This window comes from Lupinus angustifolius, chromosome LG15 (assembly GCF_001865875.1).
Source record: "Lupinus angustifolius cultivar Tanjil chromosome LG15, LupAngTanjil_v1.0, whole genome shotgun sequence".
NCBI classification, from domain to species: Eukaryota; Viridiplantae; Streptophyta; class Magnoliopsida; order Fabales; family Fabaceae; genus Lupinus; species Lupinus angustifolius.
In genome coordinates, this window is record NC_032023.1 from 4,149,268 (window position 1) to 4,171,073 (window position 21,806).

Below are 21,806 nucleotides of genomic sequence, written 5' to 3' on the forward strand. Positions count from 1 at the left end.
CATTCTTTCAACAAATCTTTACACAATCAAATAAAGTGCATAGAATAAATAGAAGAGAAGAAACAAGAGAATTTGTTAATGGGGTTCGACTAATTGTGTCTATGTCCCCGGGAGCATTGAGCGGCTACCAATATATTATTAGTGAATAAGAGTTATAAATCCTAGCACACTCATGAGCCCAACTGCCCATGAGGTGTTTCTATTTGGTGGTTATATCTGGTGGACATTACAACAAGGGACTTGAGTCCAATATATAACATTAATACTCTATTTTATTATAATACTAGGTAATGTGAGACTTCGTATAATAACATAATTCAAACATTTTTAACAAATACATTTTAGAATAAATTAAGGGTTAATAAACATTTACATGCTCACTCTACACAAAATATTTAAAATATCAAATCTCAAGCAATTCATAACACTCATGCTCGCGGCTAAAACATGAATTAATCACATAGTCGATTAAAGTAAATCAAACCTATGGAAATGCCCCGTGATATGTGTCTGCAAAAATTTCCATTACTTATAATGCTATCATTTCTTGTAGTTACTATATGAATGTGGTTATAAGTAACCGGTGCATCACGCCATGGAAATAAGACTAAAGTGGTAATGTTGCTATTAAAAAAGAAATGGTGGTTAGTACATAGTCTTGTCATATGCTTTAGGAAAGCCATGTTTGTGGCCCATTTTGCTTCATACCACCATGCATGACACGTGGTGGTTATTTTATTTACAATTTAGATTTTGAATTTGTGCCCAATTAAAGGGTTTTCTTAATCAGCAATTCACATTAATAATTATAGAAATCTAAATTATTAATCCATTAAAATCATGACATGTATCTTATTTATCAATTTTCTATAAATATTTTTAAAAACTAAAAACTAAGACTCATATCATAATTTTAGTATCTGGAGAAGATAACTCATTTTCTGATATGAGGATATACTTTATTCTTAATAATGGACGGTAAATTGTGACAATTTAATAAAGACTCACTTTTTTTAAAAGGAATGACATGTAAAATTTTCTTGTGTAGTATGTCTTAGGATTTAACATGAGGAGTATTCAACTCAAAAGATTAGTCAATTATATGGGATAGTTTTATGACTTAAGTACTAAATTGAGTTAGTTATTCTACTCAATGTAGGACTTCTAACATTGTCGTCCCCTTTAAGGACTGACATCCATGGTGTCTTTCACTATATCGACATTGACCTGATTGTAGTTGTTTCCCTTTTCGACGAATTTATTCATCTATAGTATTCAATAATATACCTTAATTTAGTGTATATATATATATATGACCTATATGTGACAAAACTCTTAATAAAACACCAATAGATTAGGCATAATTTAGTAACTAATAAGCAAAGACTAGCAAAGAATTAATTTTAGCGAATGTATAAAATAAATTGGATATTCATCATTCCTCTTGCTTCCAAAATCCTAATACAACTTATATGGAGAAAAATGTGAAGGTTAAAATGATCTACATCATACACTTGGTTAGATCTTACTGAAAGATAATTTGATAAAACATAAAATGGAATAATGGATGCTCAACATTAGTTCATGGCATAGTCCTTCTACCAGATGGAATTCACTTGCATACATTTGGGCCTTTCATGGGTAACTTTAGCCGTAACATTTCTAGTAATAGTATCTTGGGTCCTAACATTTGACTATCACCTAGACCCCTAAATTTCTAGTAATGGTGATAATTGACCCTCATATTTACTGTATTGGGCTATGTGACAACACCTCAATAACTTTACAAAACCATGAGTTTCAAATTTCATTTTACTTATTACCAATCAAAGGAGTGGATATTGTTTTGGGCATTGAGTAGCTACGTACTATAGGGCCTATTGTTTTTTATTTCTCTGTGCCATATATGCAATTTAATGTGAGGCAAACCACTATTGCACTCACTAGGGAGACAACCTATAACATACAACGTTCCACCCTTCACCAATTCTCCATACTACTATAAATAGATAGTATTGCATCTTTTCATATTATCGTTAGTACATAATGGATCTACACTTCACCAAGAGAGGGTGAATAGGTGGTTTGATATACGATCACTATTATTCTATTAACAAAATTATTTTACAATTTTCTTCACTGTTTAATTGATTAACTAATGTTTTAATTGATTAACTGCTTCTGCATAATCGATCAACCAAGAACTTAATCGATTAACCAATTCTTGTTTCTTGAAAACTTGTTTTCATTAAACAACAAGATACAAATAATTGAATAAACTTGTATGCACTCTTACATGTGATAATATTCAGTTAATGACACATAACAAAATATGCAATTAACACAGAAAGATATGAATGTCAAGTTAAGTAAATCAAACAATGCGAAAACTTAAAGAGCTAAGGGACAAGGAGAATAAGATGATGGCTTTTATCCTAGTTCATTTGCTTGTCCAAGTGCAAACTACATCCAGGCCTCCCCTTCTGATCTTGAGATATTTTCTTCATTATGGAAATCAAAGTATTACAAACACACTTCCACCAAGACAATCTTGAACTTTAAGCTTCTAATGGCTTGCCTTCCCCTACTTCTAAGGGCTCCTCACCACTTCTAATGGACGACCCAACCACTTCTAACTTCTCATATCAAGACTCTTGTACAATGAACCTAGCTTCTAATGACATTTATCCACTTCTAACCAAGATTTCTCAAACCTTTTCTCTTCTTCATAGTGATACCACATACCAGAGAGAAATGTTGGTATGAAAGTCTATATAGTGTACAAAATAGTGATTGCACCTCAATATGTTAAATATACACCTTTCCAAAATCTAAGAACCTCTCTATAAATCTCACACAACTAGAGTATAAAATTTGAGATTCAAGGTTTCTTTGTAAAAGATTTGACAATGTAAATCTTGACAAACTTGTCTAAAGATTCATAAAGTTTTTTCTTATCTCTTTTTTCCAGAAACACTTAGGAAGATTTATGTTTTGATATGAAAGTGTATGAAGAATCTGATTTTTGAAAATTGAATTCAATTCATCTCAATCACTAAAATGATGCAAATGGGAAAAGTTGGTTTAAAATATAATTATGTTTTCTAGTATAGTTAATCGATTAAGGATTCTTTAAAAATCAAGATTTTAGAAACTGTAACTACCATTAATCGATTAACCATTAACTTTATCGATTAACGGGTTCCCATTTTTGCATAGCTTAATCGATTAACTAAACCTTAATCAAATAAGGGTTTTCTGAAAAAGCTTCTTTGATATGATATGAACCTCCTAATGATTTGTAAAAGTATGATGCATGACTTTGAATGATGTATGATTTAAAATCTATTTAATGCATCAAAATCATATGATCATGGATTTATGCATGTGCATGTAAATCATGTATGTATGCATGTAAGTCTCATTTTATTTATGATCAATTTTAGGTTGTGAGACTTCCATTTAGGTTCACCTAGTCTAGACTCTACCCAATCAAACATCTTAAGACCTAAGATAATATAAAAACACTTCACCTTCTAGATTTTTTGAATGCTTGACTTTGAGTGAACTTGAGCCTTCACTATGTTGTTTGTTGATTTATCGATGTCTTCAAGCTTGTCTTTAAACTTGTCTTCAACCCTTATCTTCATCAAAATCTATGTGATGTATACTTACATATACAATCTGCTAATGTGATGCATGCTTGCATTTAAAGCTATCACAATATTATAGGCATAATTCCCCGATACTACCAAATAATCTATTCCTACATCCACCACTCACCCACAAATACAACCCATCCTAGACAAATGCAAGTCTTTTTTTCAGACCCCTAATGAACTACCTCCAACTAGAAGTCATGATCATCATATTCCATTACTCTCAACCTTTACCCATGTTAATAGCAAACTCTATAGATACTCACATTCTCATAAGGATACCATGACTCCAATGCTTCAAGATATGTTAAAAGAGGAGATTGTTGTCCTAACCACTAGTCTTTTTTTCCTCCCCAATGCTTTTAGTGTGAAAAAATATGGAAATTGGAGATTCTATTTACATTACAGGGCACTTAATGCAATAACTATTCCTTATCGGTTTCCCATACCCATTATTGATGAGTTTCTCGATGAGCTTAGTGATCCAATGTTCTTTGCAAAATTGATTTGTGCTCTGGATACCACCAAACTATGGTCCACATAGCAGATACACACAAGACTGTTATTCGCACCTTTGATGGACACTAAGAATTTATGGTTATGCCCTTTGGCCTTACATATGCCCCCATCAAAATTTCAAGCGGCCATGAATGATTTACTCAAGTCTCATTTTTGATGATTTGTTCTTGTATTTTATGATGATATTCTTATCTACACTACAAACCTAGCTGAACATTTACTTCCATTACATGGGGTATATTATATTCATAGCTGGGGTACAATCGAATCTAGACAAAATTTAGGTTATGATGGATTGACCACAACCTAGTTCTCTCACGACAATTAGTGGTGTTTTGGGGCTCACCGAACTTTAATGCAAATTTGCCAAGGATTATGCCTCACTCGTTGCTCCACTCACTAACCTACTCAAATAACATCATTATACATGGACTTAGAGGCTAATTCGACCTTTACAAATTTAAAGAATGCAATGAAAAAAACCCCAACACTACATTTGTCACATTTCTCCAAAACATTTGATGCTGAAATTGACGCCTCAGTTGTGGCCATTGGTGTAGTGCTCTCTCAAAATGGACAGCCTAGAGCCTTCTTCAGTAAGAAAATGTCTAACCGCGTGAAGCATGCCTCAGCATTTGTCCAGGGCATGCCCAATTTTACAGAAGTAGTAAAGAAATTGCATCAATACTTAATTGGTTGACGGTTCATAATATTGATAGATCAACAAGGGTTGCATACACCAGAGCAGCAAAAACGGGCAACAAAGTTGATTGGCTTACAACATGAAATAAAGTATCTCACTGGTACCTCTAATAAAGTAGCGAATGCCCAATCGAGTTGCCTAGAAGAGGATACTCATGTGCTAACCTCCTTGTCCTCGCCCATCCATATACTTTTGGCTCAAATATGAAGCTATTATCAAACCTCAAAAGACCAACAATTTATTAGGCAAAGTGAGATGGGCAACAACATGAAACAAAAGTTCTACTACTCAAACTAAATATTGTTTTATGAAAAAAGAATCTTTATATCTGACATTCAGGGACTCTCTATCATCAATGAGTTCCATTCAACACATGCTTCCGAACATTCAGGTTTGAAACCCACCATTTCTCACATTGTGGCTTCTTGTTATTGGCCAGACTTGTTCAAGTACACAAAGGATTTTACCTAGAATTGCACAATCTGTCAATACAATAAATATTTGCCATCAAAACAATATGGGTTACTACAACCTCTCATAATACTAGAAAAAGTTTGGGATGACATTTGAATGAAATTTATTACAACTTACCATAGTCTCAATGACATACAATTATTTGGGTTCTTGTAGATTGTCTGTCAAAGTACACAAATATTAGTGGTCTATCCTCTAATTTAATCACAAAGGTTTTAGCACAATGTTTCATGACAGAAACTGTATAGTTGTATGGTATCCCTCGGCTGATTGTATCATATAGGGATAAAATATTACTTAGTTCATTTTGGACAGATTTCTTCTTTCTTTTATGAACCATTATATGTTTCGACTCTACATATCACTCTCAATTTGATAGACAAATTGAAGTGGTTCCTTGATGCCTCCTAACATACCTTAGATGCCTCACAGGCTCACAACCGAGTAAGTGGTTCTACCACCTCGCCCTAACATAATACTGGTACAACACCTCCAAACACTCATGTACCATGTTCTCTCGATTTTGAAGCTCTTTATGGATGGTCACCACCATTAATAACCAGTTTCGTGGACCGAACTACAACTTCTTCCCCGGTAGCTGACATACTACAAGCAAGAATAAGTTTGTTAAACTTTAAAACAAAATATCCTAAGAGCTCAAGAGAAGATGATGGCTCAGACACAAACAAGATGGAAAGACATTAACTTTGACATTGGCAAATTAGTCCTTCATAAGTTGCTATTGTATAGGCAAGTTACAGTGGCTCGTTGGCCTTAAAATAAATTAGCACCTCGATACTTTGGACCATACCAAGTCAACCTTAATATTGGAATAATGGATTATGAACTCTCCTTTCCTTCTTCGGCTTACATTCATCTAGTTTTTCACGTCTCTCTATTTCAGTTTTCCGTGGGGATCCTACCATTCAATTTGTTCCATTACTAGTAAATACATAAACAATGCAGAGATGGAAACTATCCAAGAAGAAAAAGGGATATAAACAAGTACAAGAAATTATAAAAAAGGAGAACTTCCAAAACAAGGAGCAGTACCACAACCGAGAGAGAAAATCGTGGCATCACAAGTATCTCCTACAAGGATCAAGTAGTTGGATAAAAAAGATTCCTTTACTAGTGAATAAAAAACCAATAGCAAAGGTGGAAACTGTCCAAGAAAAAGAAGGGATAGAAACAAGTACAAGAAATTATAACAAAGGAGAACTTCCCAAACAAGGAGCAGTACCACAACTGAGAGAAAGAAATTGTGGCATCACAAGTATCTCCAATAAAGACTTGTTACTAATGCATAATGCCTCGAGCAGTGTACCCACGTGGGTACTATCTCCTACAAGACTACCACAGTTGGATCAAAAAGAGAGTCTGACTCATAGAAAATCATAGTCGTTCCATGTTTCTACATGTTGTTAGAATTTCTGACAATTTATGGGTCACAAATATAATTCTATAATTGTGTTATGACCATTATTTAATTAGCCAAATATAAAATGGTCTTCAGTAATTAATTTGGTGGCTAAGGGCATATGTGTCATAAAATATTATAAGTGTAGATACCTTCAAGCAATTTCTGATTTGATGAAGGGACTGAATTAGAATTATTGCAATTTAAGGAGTAACCGCTATGGTTACTTTTATGGGTTATGGTCCCCATTTGTAGAGCAACAGGTTTTGTTGAGTAGGCTGATGATAATAAAGGTGAATTGTGAGGAGTTATCCAAAAGGACATAAAAACACCATCACAATTCCATAAGGTTAGCACTCTCTCCATCATATCAAATAAGCTTTCCTAGGCTTTCTCATTCCGCTCTATTGAAGCAGAAGGAAAATCATCAAGCTCTATCATCTGGAAGATCATCATACCCACATACCTTCGAAATTCCAAATGGCTAATCAAGGTATGCTTTTCTTCTTCACTATGAAATATATTAGGGTTTCTTCGGTCTAGATCAGGGTTGTTCCATTTGGGTTTATGTATGGGCATAAACACTTTGTTATAGGAACAAAGCCCTGATCATTAGGATTTCTGCATTCAGTCTAAGGATTATTCATGGAAAATTTTCAACACATGTTTCCATGTGCTAGAGAACACATCAACACATGTTCATAAGAGACAACATTCTGCTCCCCCATATGTCTCGGTTCATCAAGGGCTCCCACATGAACCATTGGATGCATGGGATCACATGCCACATGTTCCACCAGCCTGGTCTCGTTCTACATCTTTTCTCGACAACCCAAATGAAGCCATCTCATCCAGCCCACAACATCTTGTCCCTTAATTCAAAGAAAAACCAACAACAATCTCGATCATCCACATATCCCACTTCATGCCCAATCTTTCCAAACACACGTGACCTTCCCTCTTTCGTTCTGGAATTACCAGTCCCTCTTCTACAACCTTGGTTGGGCCAAATCCATTCACTAATCATGTCTCCCAACCTTGAGGACAAGGTTTTTGATAAAGAGCTGGGAAATATTAGGGTCCAAGTCATCCATGAAAGGCCCAAACGTATGTAAGTGAATCACATCTGGCAGAAGGACTATGTCATGAACTAATATTGAGCATCCATTATTTCATTTTTTGTTTTATCAATTTACATTTATGTAAGATCTAATCAAGTGTATGGTGTAGATAATTAAAAAATTTCCCTTTTTCTCCATAAAAGATGTATTGGGATTTTAGAAGCAAAAGGAATAATGAACATCTAATTTATTTTATACATGTGCAAGAATTAATTCTCTACTAATCTTTTTTCACATTAGTTACTAAATTCTTCCTAAAAGTATGATATATCAAAACTTCCTGAATTAATATCAAATGGATCAAATGTATATATCAAACTCGCATTACTCTAGTGTTTGCATGATAGCTAGATTAACTCCTCTAGTACTTACGTTTAGTTCCCATGACTTAAGTGAGCTAACTCTCTAAAAAACCCAGAAAATATGTATTACAATCCAATGCCAAAAGGGTATCCTCAATAGCTCACATCAGAACCCTTTAAATAGTGTCTGCATGATAGCTTTTGCGTTCAGCGCACAGGCAGTGCGTTCAGCACAAGTTATCAGTTAGTCAAGCTCGACCTTTCAGCGCACCAACTTTCGCTGGGCGCACCTCCCACTTGCTATAAGCCCAGACCTTGCGCTTAGCGTATACAAAACAAAATTCTTGGTCAAATATGCCTAGCGTAGGGTTTGCGTTGTGCGCGGGTCTGCTACCGCTGAGCATGGGCTAGGCACTAAGCGTAGGTCTCAGATGCTATCTGATATGCTCAACCTAATTCCTACGCTGAACCTCATTGATCTTTTCATGGAAATTTAGCTTTTTCGTGAAAGTGCAATGTGTCAAGATAGCACTTAGTTTGCCTATGTTTTGATGAAGACAAAGGACTTAGTGAAAGCTTAAAGACAACTCAACAAATCAACATGCCAGAGATTCAAGAGCTTCATGTATAGATTAGAGTCTTAGATGTGTCTTAGTTATCGAGTCTAGGTTAGGTAAACCTAGATGCAAATCTCACAAGTTCTAAAAACTATCATATCATTTACATGAGACATGTCATCTAGCTTATTATATGTTCATGCATTAATCATACATGTTATTTGTGCATCTTAGGCATAACATAAAGGTAAAACATGTATAGTTGATAAGCATAACATATAGGTAGTTTACCAATTAACATCTTAATTGAAAATATGTCAGTTAATCGATTAAGTGAAGCTTTAATCGATTAACGTGATAACAGTTTTTAACAGTTTCAACTGATAACTGAAAAACAGAATTCAGTTACTCTCTAACAGCTCGTTAATCGATTAACAGGCAACATAATCGATTAACTCGGTAGCAAAACAACTTTTCTATATAAACTGTGTTTTTACACCATGCTTAATAACATTCATTCATTCATTTTAGAATTATTAAATTGCATATTTTCATATTCTTTGTATGTCATATAGGCAGAGAGAATTGCATGTAGATTAGAGTGAGATAGTATTATGCTTAGAGATTAACATGTCACCCATTGCATATGATCAAATGTGTGCATCATTCTATCTTGTTCTTGCATGATTATTTCATTACTGTTTAGAGATTTCTTAAGGGTAGAAATTACATGTTCTTCATGATTATGATCTTATACATATTCATGATAATTGTGAGATTTGTATAGGGTTTATAGCTTGTTCTTTCCTGTAATATTTGAGCTATTTTAGTGCTTCACATTACTATGTTTTTTGTGTTGTTTGTGTAACAAGGAAAGCGTCTCTTGGTGTCGTACCACCAACGAGATCAGAGAGTCTTCACCAAGACTTGGAGATCTTGAGTTTAGAACATACTCTTGGCTGGGGCTGGGGGTGGCAATGTGGGCTGGCCCGGTCCAGCCCGCCTTTGAGCCGCCAAAATAAGGGCTGGCCCAGCCCGTATTGTTAAAAGGGCTCAAAATGTCAGTCCGGCCCATATTTTGCAGGGCTGACAGGCTGACGGGCTGACTGGCCCGTTTCCCCCTCCAAAATGTACACAATTAAAGCTTTTAGACAAAAAATAATCAACAAACTTGATAAATGTCTTTTAAAACAAAAAATCACAAACATAAGTCTACAATATTACAATAACAACATAACATCTTAGCTTAAAACTTGTAAATTCTAAAGAAGAAACCAACATAGTCTTAAACTTTTAGACTATTAGTTCACAATAAAACTTCTAAGTCATAAATTTCAATTTTTAAATATTAGATGCTCTGTTGGAAGAAGATGCCTCCACTTTTCTATTATTATCACCATCAACGTCTTTGAAAAATGGATGTTAATGGAATAAGAAATGGAGATCAAACAAACAATTTTATAATAAAATAGAACCTGAGCAGTGAGTAGTGAGCTGAAAAATGGATGATAAGAGAGCCTGAGGTCAGTATGCTAAGAGAGTTGGAAAGTTGAAAATGGATTTATAGTTTACTGGTTTCTGGCTTTTTGCACAATGCAAGTGTGAAGTGGTTTATGGTTTATGCTAAGAGAGAAGTAGTTTAATGGTTTGTGGTTTATGCTAAGAGGGCCTGCCAGTTGCCACGCCCCACGCACAGCATAGTGTCACACACTTTAGTTTTTTATTTTTTAACAATGGCCCAGCCCTCCTTGGCCTGTCTAAAAAACGGAATACTAAAACGGGATGAATATAGGTTTTTGGGCTAAAATCCTCAGCCCGGCCCGTTAAAAATAGCTATCCGAACGGGCTGGCCCGTCGGGCCAAGCCCATATTGCCACCCTTAGCTGGGGCTGGATCGTAGGAAAGGTTTTCCTAGGCGATTGGGTAAGGTCAAACCAAGGTAAAGGTTCTGGGAATTCAAGAAGGTAGCATTCATGGTCTTATAATTGGAAGTGTGTATGTAAGATATATTGGCTTCAATTTTTAGTGATGAAAATTTCCCAGATCAGAGAGGAGGACTGGATGTAGTTTTGCAGTGGACCGCAAAATGAACTAGTATAAAAACCTCGTTGCAGACTGTTTCTTTCCTTTATCTCTTTACTATTTAAGTAGTTTTTAATTGCCTATTGTAGCTGATATTTTTGATATAGTATTACTGCCAAATAAAGATCATTTATGTTCAAATATATCTCCTATATCATTTCTTTATAATCTGTAATTGGTTGTGTAATTGAGTCATTCAACAACTGTTAATTCTGTGCGACTTAATCGATTAAGTTATTTCTTTAATCGATTAACTGGTGATTTTTCAGAGTAGAGCTTTGGTGCGAATAGAGGTAAGTGGGAACCGCACACCTATTCAACATTCACCCTCTTCTAGGTGTATTTTGTCACTGATACCTAACATTTCGATCATTCGTCTGCTTTTAACATATACAAACATTTCAATAAGGATATTTGGCTATTTAACATACTTTTGTCTTGTAAGAGCATGAAACCATTAATTTGGGTTAATTAAAGAGTTACAGTACCACAAATAGGTATATACTTTATGATTATTTTAACACTTAACATCCTACCGTAACCCTGATTGTGTAATGTGTCACAGTCATGGATCGACACCCTTGCATAGGAGAATCCTTATTTTTTTTAATTGAATATTATCTTCTCATTTTACAAGTCGTGTGAGACCATATATCTTATGATATAGAAAGGATTTAATAATGGGTGATATGATTTGATTTTTTATTTCTAGAGTCATTTTATGGTTATATTTATTTACTAATAGTTGTCATGGTTGGACTATTCCAAAAATCTTTTACATATAGGGACTAAATTAAGAATAATGCACAACGATTTCTAAAGTGATTAAAAATAAGATAGTAAATAGCACATCAGCTTCATTAAAATTAACTAAAAAAAGCAACATGGTGCATGTAACTCCTCACTAGATAGCTTAGAGTAGGGCTAGCAATGAACCAAACAAATTTGACATCAGTTTGAAACTCGATTTGTTATTTAGCTCGATATACTTGGTTCATGAAGCAAATGAACTAAGCTTAAGCTCGTTAAATAAACGAATCAAACTTGAGTTAGATATAGTTCGACTCGTTAGGTTCATAAGTTGATTCGATATATATATACATATATATAAACTAATTTTTATGTTTATTATGATCTATACATTATTATTTTATATTTATTGTTATTATATATATAAACAATATTATATTTATATATATATATAACTTTTTAATATTTTCAATATTTCATTAATTATTTGAGTTGTTCAAATGAACCATTCGAACTAAACTAAATAGTTCACAAACTTTAAACGAGTCGAACTTGAGTTAAAAAAATAATTTCACTACACTAAATTATGTATTTTGTGGAAGTTTTTTTGTGGAAATTATTCAAAGTTCAAACCTCCCCAAATAAATTAAGTGAGTCAGGCCAGATAGTTAATCAAATATATAGTAAAAGTTTTTATTTAATTTATGGAAGTTTTAAGGCTCCAGTATATTTTTTCAATTTTAATATAAAATGACTGATAGAATCAAACCCTAAAATGGTCTTTCAACACAGAACATAATTCCCAAACCTTTCATCTCATCTTTTATCTCTTTCACTTCCTTCAAACTCAACTAACCTCTCCTCGTCACTGATCTTCTTCTCACTGTCATCACTATCAACTACTCTGTCGCCACCTTCTACCACGACTACTTTCTCGGTTCTGCTCAAGTCCAAGTTGGCTCTGAACCACCACGCTCGTGCCAGGTTAGGGTTTCTTCTTCTTCCCAATCATCAGGGTAGGGTTTCCTCTTCTTCTCAATGGACATGGTAGGGTCTTCTTCCTTCTTTCAGCAGAATTCGACTTTGACTCCGATTCTGAATTTGATGATGGTTTCGAAACAGTATACTCACTTGGCGGTTTTTGAATTCTTAGTTTTTGTTAGAATTGTAGAGTGAACTGTTTGAGATTGAATTTGATAATTTTTATATGTAATAGACTATTTTGTTGCTAATACAAACTCATTTGTATGCTCAAGGGGGGTTGCAGGTTCATCACCTACTTTTCTTTTTCACAGTGATTACTATTTAGGCATAATCTGTGTGAAACAAGTCGTGAATGCTTGCAAGGTAAAAACGAATTTGCATTGATTAATTTGGTAATAGATCTAAGTTTCTTTATTAGTTACGGGTTTGGTTGTTGATGCTAACTAAAATGAAGTGGAAAAACTGTTTTAATCTAGTTACATTTAAGCGAATTTATTTCTAGTTTTAGAAGAGGGAACCATTTGATGGTGAAAATATGAACTAAAAATTTGTATGAAGAATATAGGATTGTGGAAGAAGCTACTTTAAGTGCATATATCTAACAGAAAAAAGTTATTAAAAAACAGGTTTATAAGGCATTAACAACATTAGAATCATCAACACTGTCATTACTACTCAGTTGGCCATTAAACTCCAAGCCATAGATGTGAACCATTTTCACATGTTTGGTCACCAAATATATCTTGTTCTCTAATGTAATAAGAGTTAATAAAGGGATCCTGCCAGACACTGTCAAACCATAGTCTAAGCCCAACATATTTTGCTGGATTGTTTGTGATAAGTTTCATAGATTTAACCTCCAAGTTCCTCAATGTCTGCAAGTACAATTGCAAATTCAATATACTATTTCAGTGAACTTCATTAATTATGGTAAATCATCATGCATTAGAACAAGTCATCTATGAGTGTAGATTTTGTTTGTCATGTTTGTTTTTTGCCTGATTGCAAATAATAATTTAATTTAATTTAATTTATATACGATAATATATGGTACAATCATGTTAGTAATCTCCCATAACTCATGTCACTTCATGTTAATCATATTTCACCTTAGAGTAGAAAATCATTTTCTTCTCTTCAATTACTTGTTCTTTAATCTTTAATCACCATTGAAAGGAATTGGTAGTCATCGTTTCTTCATTCAAGTCTAACACTATCATAAAGAACTTAGAGCATAAGTTTATTGAATATTTTCATTGCTCAAGTGGATCTTATATTTGTATATTTTACCATCCCTGCCGGTACTATAAGTAGTAGGTATATTGTTAGTGTTGGAATTAGCTTTTAGGAGAAACACTAACAATGATGCTTTATTGGATTAGCTTTTAGGCGGTGACTTTGTAGAAACAACTTTGGAACCGCAGGTTTGTTACATGTCAAATTTTTTAATAGATATAGGATGATAGAAAATGAAATTTTATCAAAGAGAAAAAAGAATTTTTAACTAACGGGTGATATGATATCAGTCCAAAGCTGAGTAAGTGTTATAGGATGGAGCATAAGCTTACTGTATGGGAAACAAAGATAGGTGATTGTTGAAACCAGTGTGGCCCAATAGCGGCCATGGTGGTGGCATCTCTTAGGCTACCGCCATTAGCCATTTGGGAAATCTCGCCATATGGCCGTGTCCGCCTTTTGCTCGAAAAAGCTGCCATGGCGGTACGGCGGTGGTGGGGCCATGGCGGTAATGGCGGCATTTTGGCTTGCTAGTCAGTTTTTTTTTTAAATTGGGTTGGGATGGGTTTTTTGGGCCCTTTCATGTGTTAAAAATTAAAACCCTCACCCCTTTCTATTTTTGCATCTTCTCCTTATTGCCTATATCTCTCAAAAAACTGAGTTTGTTGTGCGTTGCCTCGACTGTCGCTGCCACAATCACGTTTCTTAACTCTTTTTCATTGCGTTTTCCCTTTCCCTATTTTTCTTTCTCTCTTGTTCTCTCATTTCTTTATCTCTTTTTCATTCCATTTTTTTAATTTACTTTCAAAATATATATTTTTCCAGTTTAATTTTTTTTTCCACCTTTTTTTTTCAGTTTAGTTTTTTTTAGTTTACTTCCTTTTTTTCAGTTTACTTTATATACAAATTTAAAACAATTATTTAACACTAGTATGGTGTATTCCAAAAATAGGATAACACACAATATGAATGTTTTGCATTTTATATTTGTGTTTTGCTTTGATTTTTAGTTGTGACTCTTTACAAGACTTGTTAGTATTGTTTATTTTACTTTTTATCGATCTTATGATGTTACGAGACATTGATACTTAATGATTTTTATTAAACTTTATGTTATTGTATTATTATTTTATTTTTTCTATTATGTTACATTTTTTATTTATTTTTTGTCATCCGCCATTATGATGTCCGCTATTTGCCCGCAACGCTTTCATGGCTGAATTTTGACAGCCGCCATCCGCCATCCGCCATGGACAACACTGGTTGAAACTCATTTATACTCTTCTTTAAGGTAACTTTGTCTTTTAACTTTATTAATGAAATTGTCATATTTAGCTAATTGCTTCAATTCAATATAATTGGCATTTTTTATTTCATTTTGTAATAATGCAGAACACTAATGGTGAAGATATCAATATAGAGTTAGCTAGCCCATTACTGTAGCCATTTACCAACTGCAGTGATGTAATTCCACCGTTGATGCCTACATCTCAAGCCTAAGAGAACTGCAACATAATGGTGTCTTTGTGGATGGAATTGGCTTAGAGAGTCACTTCACAGTACCAAACCTTCCCCTTGTAAGAACTATCCTAGACAAGTTTGCAACACTTGACCTTCCCATTTGGCTAAATGAGGTTGATATCAGCAAAACACTTGATAAAGATGCACATGTGAGCAACTTTAGCTTTAGATGAAATGATATATTAATTATCAATTTCTTAAATGAGTTTCTTTGCTCCATTTTTGTGCATAGTCTATTTTGTTGAGAGGAGGACCTTCAAATTTCTAGATAGTTTGTTGTTTGGTGAGTATGTGATATTGTTGTTACATTATGAATCTATCTATCCTGCTTCTGTTTTGCTTAATATAATAACAATAATAATAATAATAATAATAATAATAGTAAACAAACTAAATAGGGATGTACTCATATTTTGTTATTTGTCTCCATGTAGACCTTTGCTTTGTATTACATTTTGCTCGTGAGCTTTGGGTATGCTCAGTATAACTATATTACTTAACTATTTATTAGACGTTGTTGTCAATTTTGTAATTCTAGCCTTTGATTTTTTTTATTTTTTACTTAGCTAGGTTCTTTATTTGATGATAATCCCCAAATTTTCTTCAGTTTTAGAACAACTTTGCAGCATTATAGGAATTGTTTCCCACTTACATGATTTTTTCAGTTTCTCTCTGTCATCAAGTCTTATTGTTGTTTGGGATTATTATGTGTTTGGCATGTTATTGGGACTGATATGGTATATGTGAGTGTAATAGTGCTTGCATAAGCACACCTCAAATACTTTGAAAATTCAATTAAATTGTCTATACTAGCCTCGAGAATTTATCTAGTTATATATTCCCAATACTATTTTGCCTACATATTGTTGTTAATTGTACATGCTTAGTTAGTGTATATAATGATGCAGTAATTATCAATGTTTTTTGTATTGTTCCAACTAGATGTTTTTAACTTACTATTTCAGGCAAATGATGATGCAAATATGTCTAATACACCTTGGGTGCAAGATGATCATCTAGAGCCAGCAACATTTAGGATATTTGTTATATATTTTGTTTTTAAAGTGTCATATGAAATTAATTTTAGTTTTTTTGATATTTTATGGTGTATTTATATTTATAATGAATGATGAATTATAACTCTTTCAACTATGTTACAATTTATTTGCAATGAAATTTTATTATTGCTAAGAACATTTGTATTTAGTATTGTATATTTAAATAATAATTACATATTAATGAGATTAGAATTTTAAAATTATGAAATTAAATTGAGGTTGATATAGAAACATATAATAGTTATCTTTTAGGAGGTTTCCATATGTTATTTCAAGTAGTTGAAGTTGAATATCTCTACAATTAAACTTCTCAAATAGTGGAGGTTTAAAGCCTCCATGGTAAATATTACAAAAACCTTCCTAAATAGTGGAGGTTAAAAACTTCCACAAATAAACTGCTACAAACGTGTAGATACCAGAGGTTTTCTAAAACCTCCGCTAAACGCTTCTAGAAGTTATATTTGTGGAGGTTTTTGAAATCTTCGCTAGTTATATTGTGGAGGTTAAAAACCTCCACTAAATACAAAATTAGTTGTAGTGTTTGAAAGTGTAAAGTGTCAAGAATTGCATTAGCAACGTTTGCCTAAGTTTTGATGAAGACAATTTTATAAAGCTTGAAGATGGCTCAACAATCAACATGCCTAGAACTCATTGGTCATATCTAGACTATCTAGACTAGATTATATCAATAGAGTCATATTTTCAAGTAGTCTGGGACGTGTGCCTTAATGAGTGAGTATAAGTGAGATAAACCTAGATGCAAGTCTCACAGACCATTATAATTGTCATATCATATTCATGAGACATATCATCTAGTTTGTTGTATGTTCATGCATTAATCTTAAATGTTATATGTGCATATTAGGCATAATATAATTGCCAAAATATGTATAGGAGTTAAGCATCACATATGAGTAAGTTTGTCTTTTTAATCATGTTTTTAATATGCTGGTTAATCGATTAACGTGATGACTTAATCGATTAACTCAACTGTTTTCTGTTACATCTGTTTTTCTGTTACAACTGTTTTCTGTTTAATCACGTTATGCTGGTTAATCGATTAATGTGGTAACTTAATCGATTAACGTGTCTGTTTTATGTTATAACTGTTTTCTGTTTTAACTGTTTAACTGAATGCAACGGTTTGAAGGGTCAAATCTGTTTTGTATAAGTTTAGGCAAATTGCAGAAACACATAGAATTGCATACTATTGTTTAGAATTGATTAGAGAGCATATTTTAGTGATTTACTTTGCAATTTGTAGAGAGAAATGTATGTGTGAGGAAGAGAGATTAATATATTTAGTTGATGTTATTCATGGTGTATTACATGATGTTTTCATATGCTTAATCTCATCCATTCTTTTTTGCATGTTCATGCATTCTTATTAGAGATTTTAGGAGAAATATTTTGTGCTTACAGTTTTGTATTAACTAACATATGCATGATGGCTTGTGGTACTTGAGTGTGGGTTATTGACTTTTCATTATTGTAAAATCCAAGTATTAAGTACTCATTCATAACTCAAGGCATTGTAATTCAAGGATTGGGAAAATCCTAGATGTGATTAGGTAAAGTGTTTTTCACAAAGACTTAGAGGTCTTGGGATAAAGAGCGATACCTTGACTGGAGCCGAATCGTGTTAAGAAAGGTTTTCTTAGGAGGCGGTTTTGGGAAAGGTCAAACCAAGGGTGACGAAGTTCTTTGGGTTCCAAGAAATGAGCGTTCAAGTCTTGTAATTGAATTGGTGTATGTAACGATACAAGGTTTTCAATTTAGTGAAGAGAAATATCCCAAGAAGAAGGGGAGGTCTGGATGTAGATTGCAGTGGACCGCAAACGAACCAAGATAAAAATTCATCTGTGCAAGTTGTTCTCTCTTAATCTCCTTTATAATTCTTACTGTTTTAATTCGTGATTGAAGCTGATATTTTGCATAATAATACCTTGCTATATCATTGTTAATATTGCATAAAAATATTTGTTGTATCTCTGCTTATCTGTTGGTAAATAAATGTGCAACTAGCTGCTCTGATCATTCCGTTTCTGTTGTGTGTTAATCGATTAAGCCCACTGGTCAATCGATTAACTGGGCTTTTTTCAGCAAGTGTGTAAAAACCAAAAAGCGGAACTTGAGCTCCGCCACACCTATTCAACCCTCTTCTAGGTGTATTCTGCCACTAATACCTAACAGTGTTTGTATCAAACTCGAGTTGAGTTTTAAGCTGAGTCAATCTTTATCGAGCTGAACCGAGCTTAGCTCTAATTCGGCTCGTTTCCCGCCCTAGCTTAGATTATGATTTTCTAAACAAAATGTAATACTTAGTAAATTATTTAGAGTGCAATATTTATATACTGTTAATATAAAAATTTATATATAATTTATTATATTATTTACCATTATTTATATTATTTTTAAATTTTTTAATAATAATTGAAAATGAAAGGTGTATTAAAACTCTTCTAATATATATACTTTTTTTTTTCTCAATTCTCCAAAGGCTGCATTACCTTGGTAAATATTTTTGTCAGAATGCACCCACTGAAGATATCTTTTTGCCCAAATAAAAAGGCTTCGGTTGACTCCGTATATAGGATCAACGATTCGAGCAAATATATGGTTCTCAGTGAAACATTTAAAACTAAGTTTTAAAGGTAAGTTCCGTACATATAGAATCACAAGACTGGTGCTTTCTTTGGAATTACTTGGAAACTAAGTGTACAGTGTTAGCAACATCAACATGCTTTTCAAAAGTCTCTTGCCCCTCTTTGTTAAGAATATATTACCCGTCCAATCGCACATGAATCACGCTTTTGTACCACATATATTTATATTTTATTCTAATTAAATAATTAACCAATCCACATGAATCTAAATTTGTACCACACATTTGTGCATCTTCATCTTATCTTCCCTAAGGTATCAGATTACGGATCTTTCAATTGTACTAATTTACTTTAAATTTGATAACCCTTAAATTAACATTTCATTATAAACTTGGCTTGAAATCCAAAACATTCTTAAACAACATTAAAAACTAGAAATTGGGAACATGTTTTCAGCAGCATTCACCTTTCATAAGTTTGAAGTTACTGAAGAAACATATTGTCTATATTCCTTCACGTTCTATACCAAAAAAGTAAGAACTAATATTCTTATGATATTCACATAGAACTTAGGAAAAAGCACAAACAGTATACTAGTAAATTGCCATATAATAATTTAATACAACCACCATATCATGCATGAGAATAATGTTGGGTGGATTGCATTTGGAAAACCATGTTTTGTGGTTGAGGTACTAAGTAAGAAAACTCATGAAGAGCATTTCTATGCAGATTTTGGTCCAGCATTTTAGATTCATAGGAGTTACCCTCATAAGGAGATATGTATACTTCTTCATGTGAAGAATTGAGTGTCATAGCTAATCCTGCATCAGGCTTATGATTCCACTGAAAATAGTCCCTGGATGTGGTCGGAGTACGATTTTGCTGCTGCTGGTGTGAGAACATCGTGGAATGCTGTGGTGAAATGGAACTCTTGCTGTCTTCTGATGGAGAAATTCTTTCGCTATCGGCGAGATTAACAATTGTTATGTCATGTATGCTAGCTCTTCTCTTGTCTTTGCCCCCTGAAATTTGTCTGATGAAGTACTTCTGAGCATGACTAGCCACCTGAGTTGGGGTTCTTGTTGTAACAAAATTGCGAGAAATATTTCGCCAATCACCTTTGCCATACTTCTTCAATCCCAGTAGAAACAATCTGAGGAGAATTTTCACAGTCAAGTTTAACCCAACAATTACCAAAAGAATATCAGACCAATCTTGACTCAAAAAATACCCTAGCTACCTCATGAAAGCTAAATACTAATAGCAAATATCTAACAGTTAATAGTTGCTCCTAAGTTCAGTATCCAAAATTTAAACTACATCCACTAATTCTTCCTTCAATTATATATAAACCAATTTTGCAAACCTAGAGAGGGAAGTTCTATTTTTGTTTGTAGTCTAAAGGGTAAAAGTGTCATAGTGTCATCTCATTGTAAAAGAATACATGTATCAATAAATATTGTATTTTCTTTAGTTTTTCAAATCACTTTCCTCTCCTGTACCTGAAGATTTGTCACTCCATTTTTTCACATTGATTAACATTTTCAACAACCAAATAGTCAAATCTTCATATAACTGCATACATAAAGAAGTCAAAATCAAAAGCAAAAGCCAATAGACTTACTTGTGTTCTTCTTCAGTCCACGGCACTCCTTTCTTCCTTTCCTGTTCATGAGGTCTAGCAGAGGAAGATCTCTTTGCAATGAGTCCTTTAAACCCGTCATCATAGCCATCAGAGTTGACCCAATCTAAGGTGAAAGGTGATGTGGTATTCTTATAGCCAGGAATTGGGATCAATCCAGCTTCTATGTCACTAACATCTGCTTCTAACTCCACGTACTGTCTCATCACATCACAAACTGTTTTTCCTGGTATCATTTCAGCCACTTTGTGCCATCTATCTGGAGTGTCCTTATCATGAACTGCAAGAGCATTCTCAAAAAGTTTGTTCTCTTCAAGAGTCCATTTAGTGTTGGAGTTGTTGTCAATATATGGTAAAGGAGAGAGGACTTCCATTTCCCACTTCATCACACCAAAGTTTAGAAGCACAAACTATATAGGAGAATGTATAGATAAAGGTTTGAAAGATTGAAACTTTATTGGAAAAAGAGGAGATTCAATGGGATAGAAAGAGGAAGCATAGGTGCAGGTTTTACCACAACAATATCAAGGATAAATAGACAAGCATTTTTTTTTTTTTTGAAGGAATCAGAATACCCCTTTTTTATTTGTAGAAAAGCATGCTCCTAAGGAATCTTGGAAAGACTAACTTTATGAATAAATAAAATAAAGGCTATTGCCTAATAATTGTTCTTAAAAGATAAGCCAAGAAAACACTTGTGAGATCTTAACCCATTGGAACTGAACTGTAACCAAGATAACAAACTGAAACTGATTACTCTATCTAATGCCTTAACTTAAGCTTAACCCATTTGGGAAAGCAATTTGGAGATGAAAATGATACTCCCACACCTCCTTTTGAGGCATAGGAGGTGCAGGGAGAAGAGATGTCAGAAAAGTAATCGGTAATGTGATTTTTGTTTGGTATTTCAAAGATATTTCCTAACCCTGTATATATATAAGGAATTAATTTATTTTGACTACTTGTTCGTCTCTTATAGTAAATGTTATTCTTAAGGATCGAACATTTGATATTTGACCTGTTATGACTTTTAAAGATTCAATGGAGCCTTATATTACAAGACCAATAAGTGATTGATAATTAGTTATGTGATTTGAAATATATAGAGATAGAAAAAACATAAGTTATAAATGAGAATACAAGAATATAATGTTCTATGGAGATAAGGA

General features: G+C 33.5%; 1 protein-coding gene and 2 long non-coding RNA genes across 4 annotated transcripts; 1 reads left to right on the plus strand and 2 right to left on the minus strand.

Moving 5' to 3' along the window:
* LOC109328678 lies at positions 7,166-12,468 on the minus strand. The gene is made up of 3 exons (XR_002105465.1): positions 12,383-12,468; positions 7,375-7,380; positions 7,166-7,177 (listed from the first exon to the last, which is right to left on the minus strand). It is a non-coding gene; the product is annotated as an uncharacterized LOC109328678 (long non-coding RNA).
* On the plus strand, positions 12,920-16,400 carry LOC109328677. 2 transcript variants are annotated; one of them, XR_002105464.1, is made up of 4 exons: positions 12,920-12,934; positions 15,038-15,098; positions 15,200-15,477; positions 16,294-16,309. It is a non-coding gene; the product is annotated as an uncharacterized LOC109328677 (long non-coding RNA). The 2 variants fall into 2 exon arrangements; XR_002105463.1 differs by lacking the exon at positions 12,920-12,934 and having other exon boundaries at positions 14,848-15,098; positions 16,294-16,400.
* Positions 19,562-21,184, minus strand: LOC109328676 (transcription factor DIVARICATA-like). The gene is made up of 2 exons (XM_019562250.1): positions 20,620-21,184; positions 19,562-20,148 (listed from the first exon to the last, which is right to left on the minus strand). Exons 1-2 carry the CDS (start codon positions 21,021-21,023, stop codon positions 19,626-19,628), a joined length of 927 nt encoding a protein of 308 aa, XP_019417795.1. The 5' UTR covers positions 21,024-21,184; the 3' UTR covers positions 19,562-19,625.

Coding starts and splice junctions, on each gene's coding strand:
- LOC109328676 (XM_019562250.1), bottom strand. CDS start 21,023: ATGAAGTGGGAAATGGAAGTCCTCTCTCCTTTACCATATATTGACAAC. Junction 20,149..20,619: donor TGGACTGAAGAAGAACACAA/GTAAGTCTATTG, acceptor AATTCTCCTCAG/ATTGTTTCTACTGGGATTGA.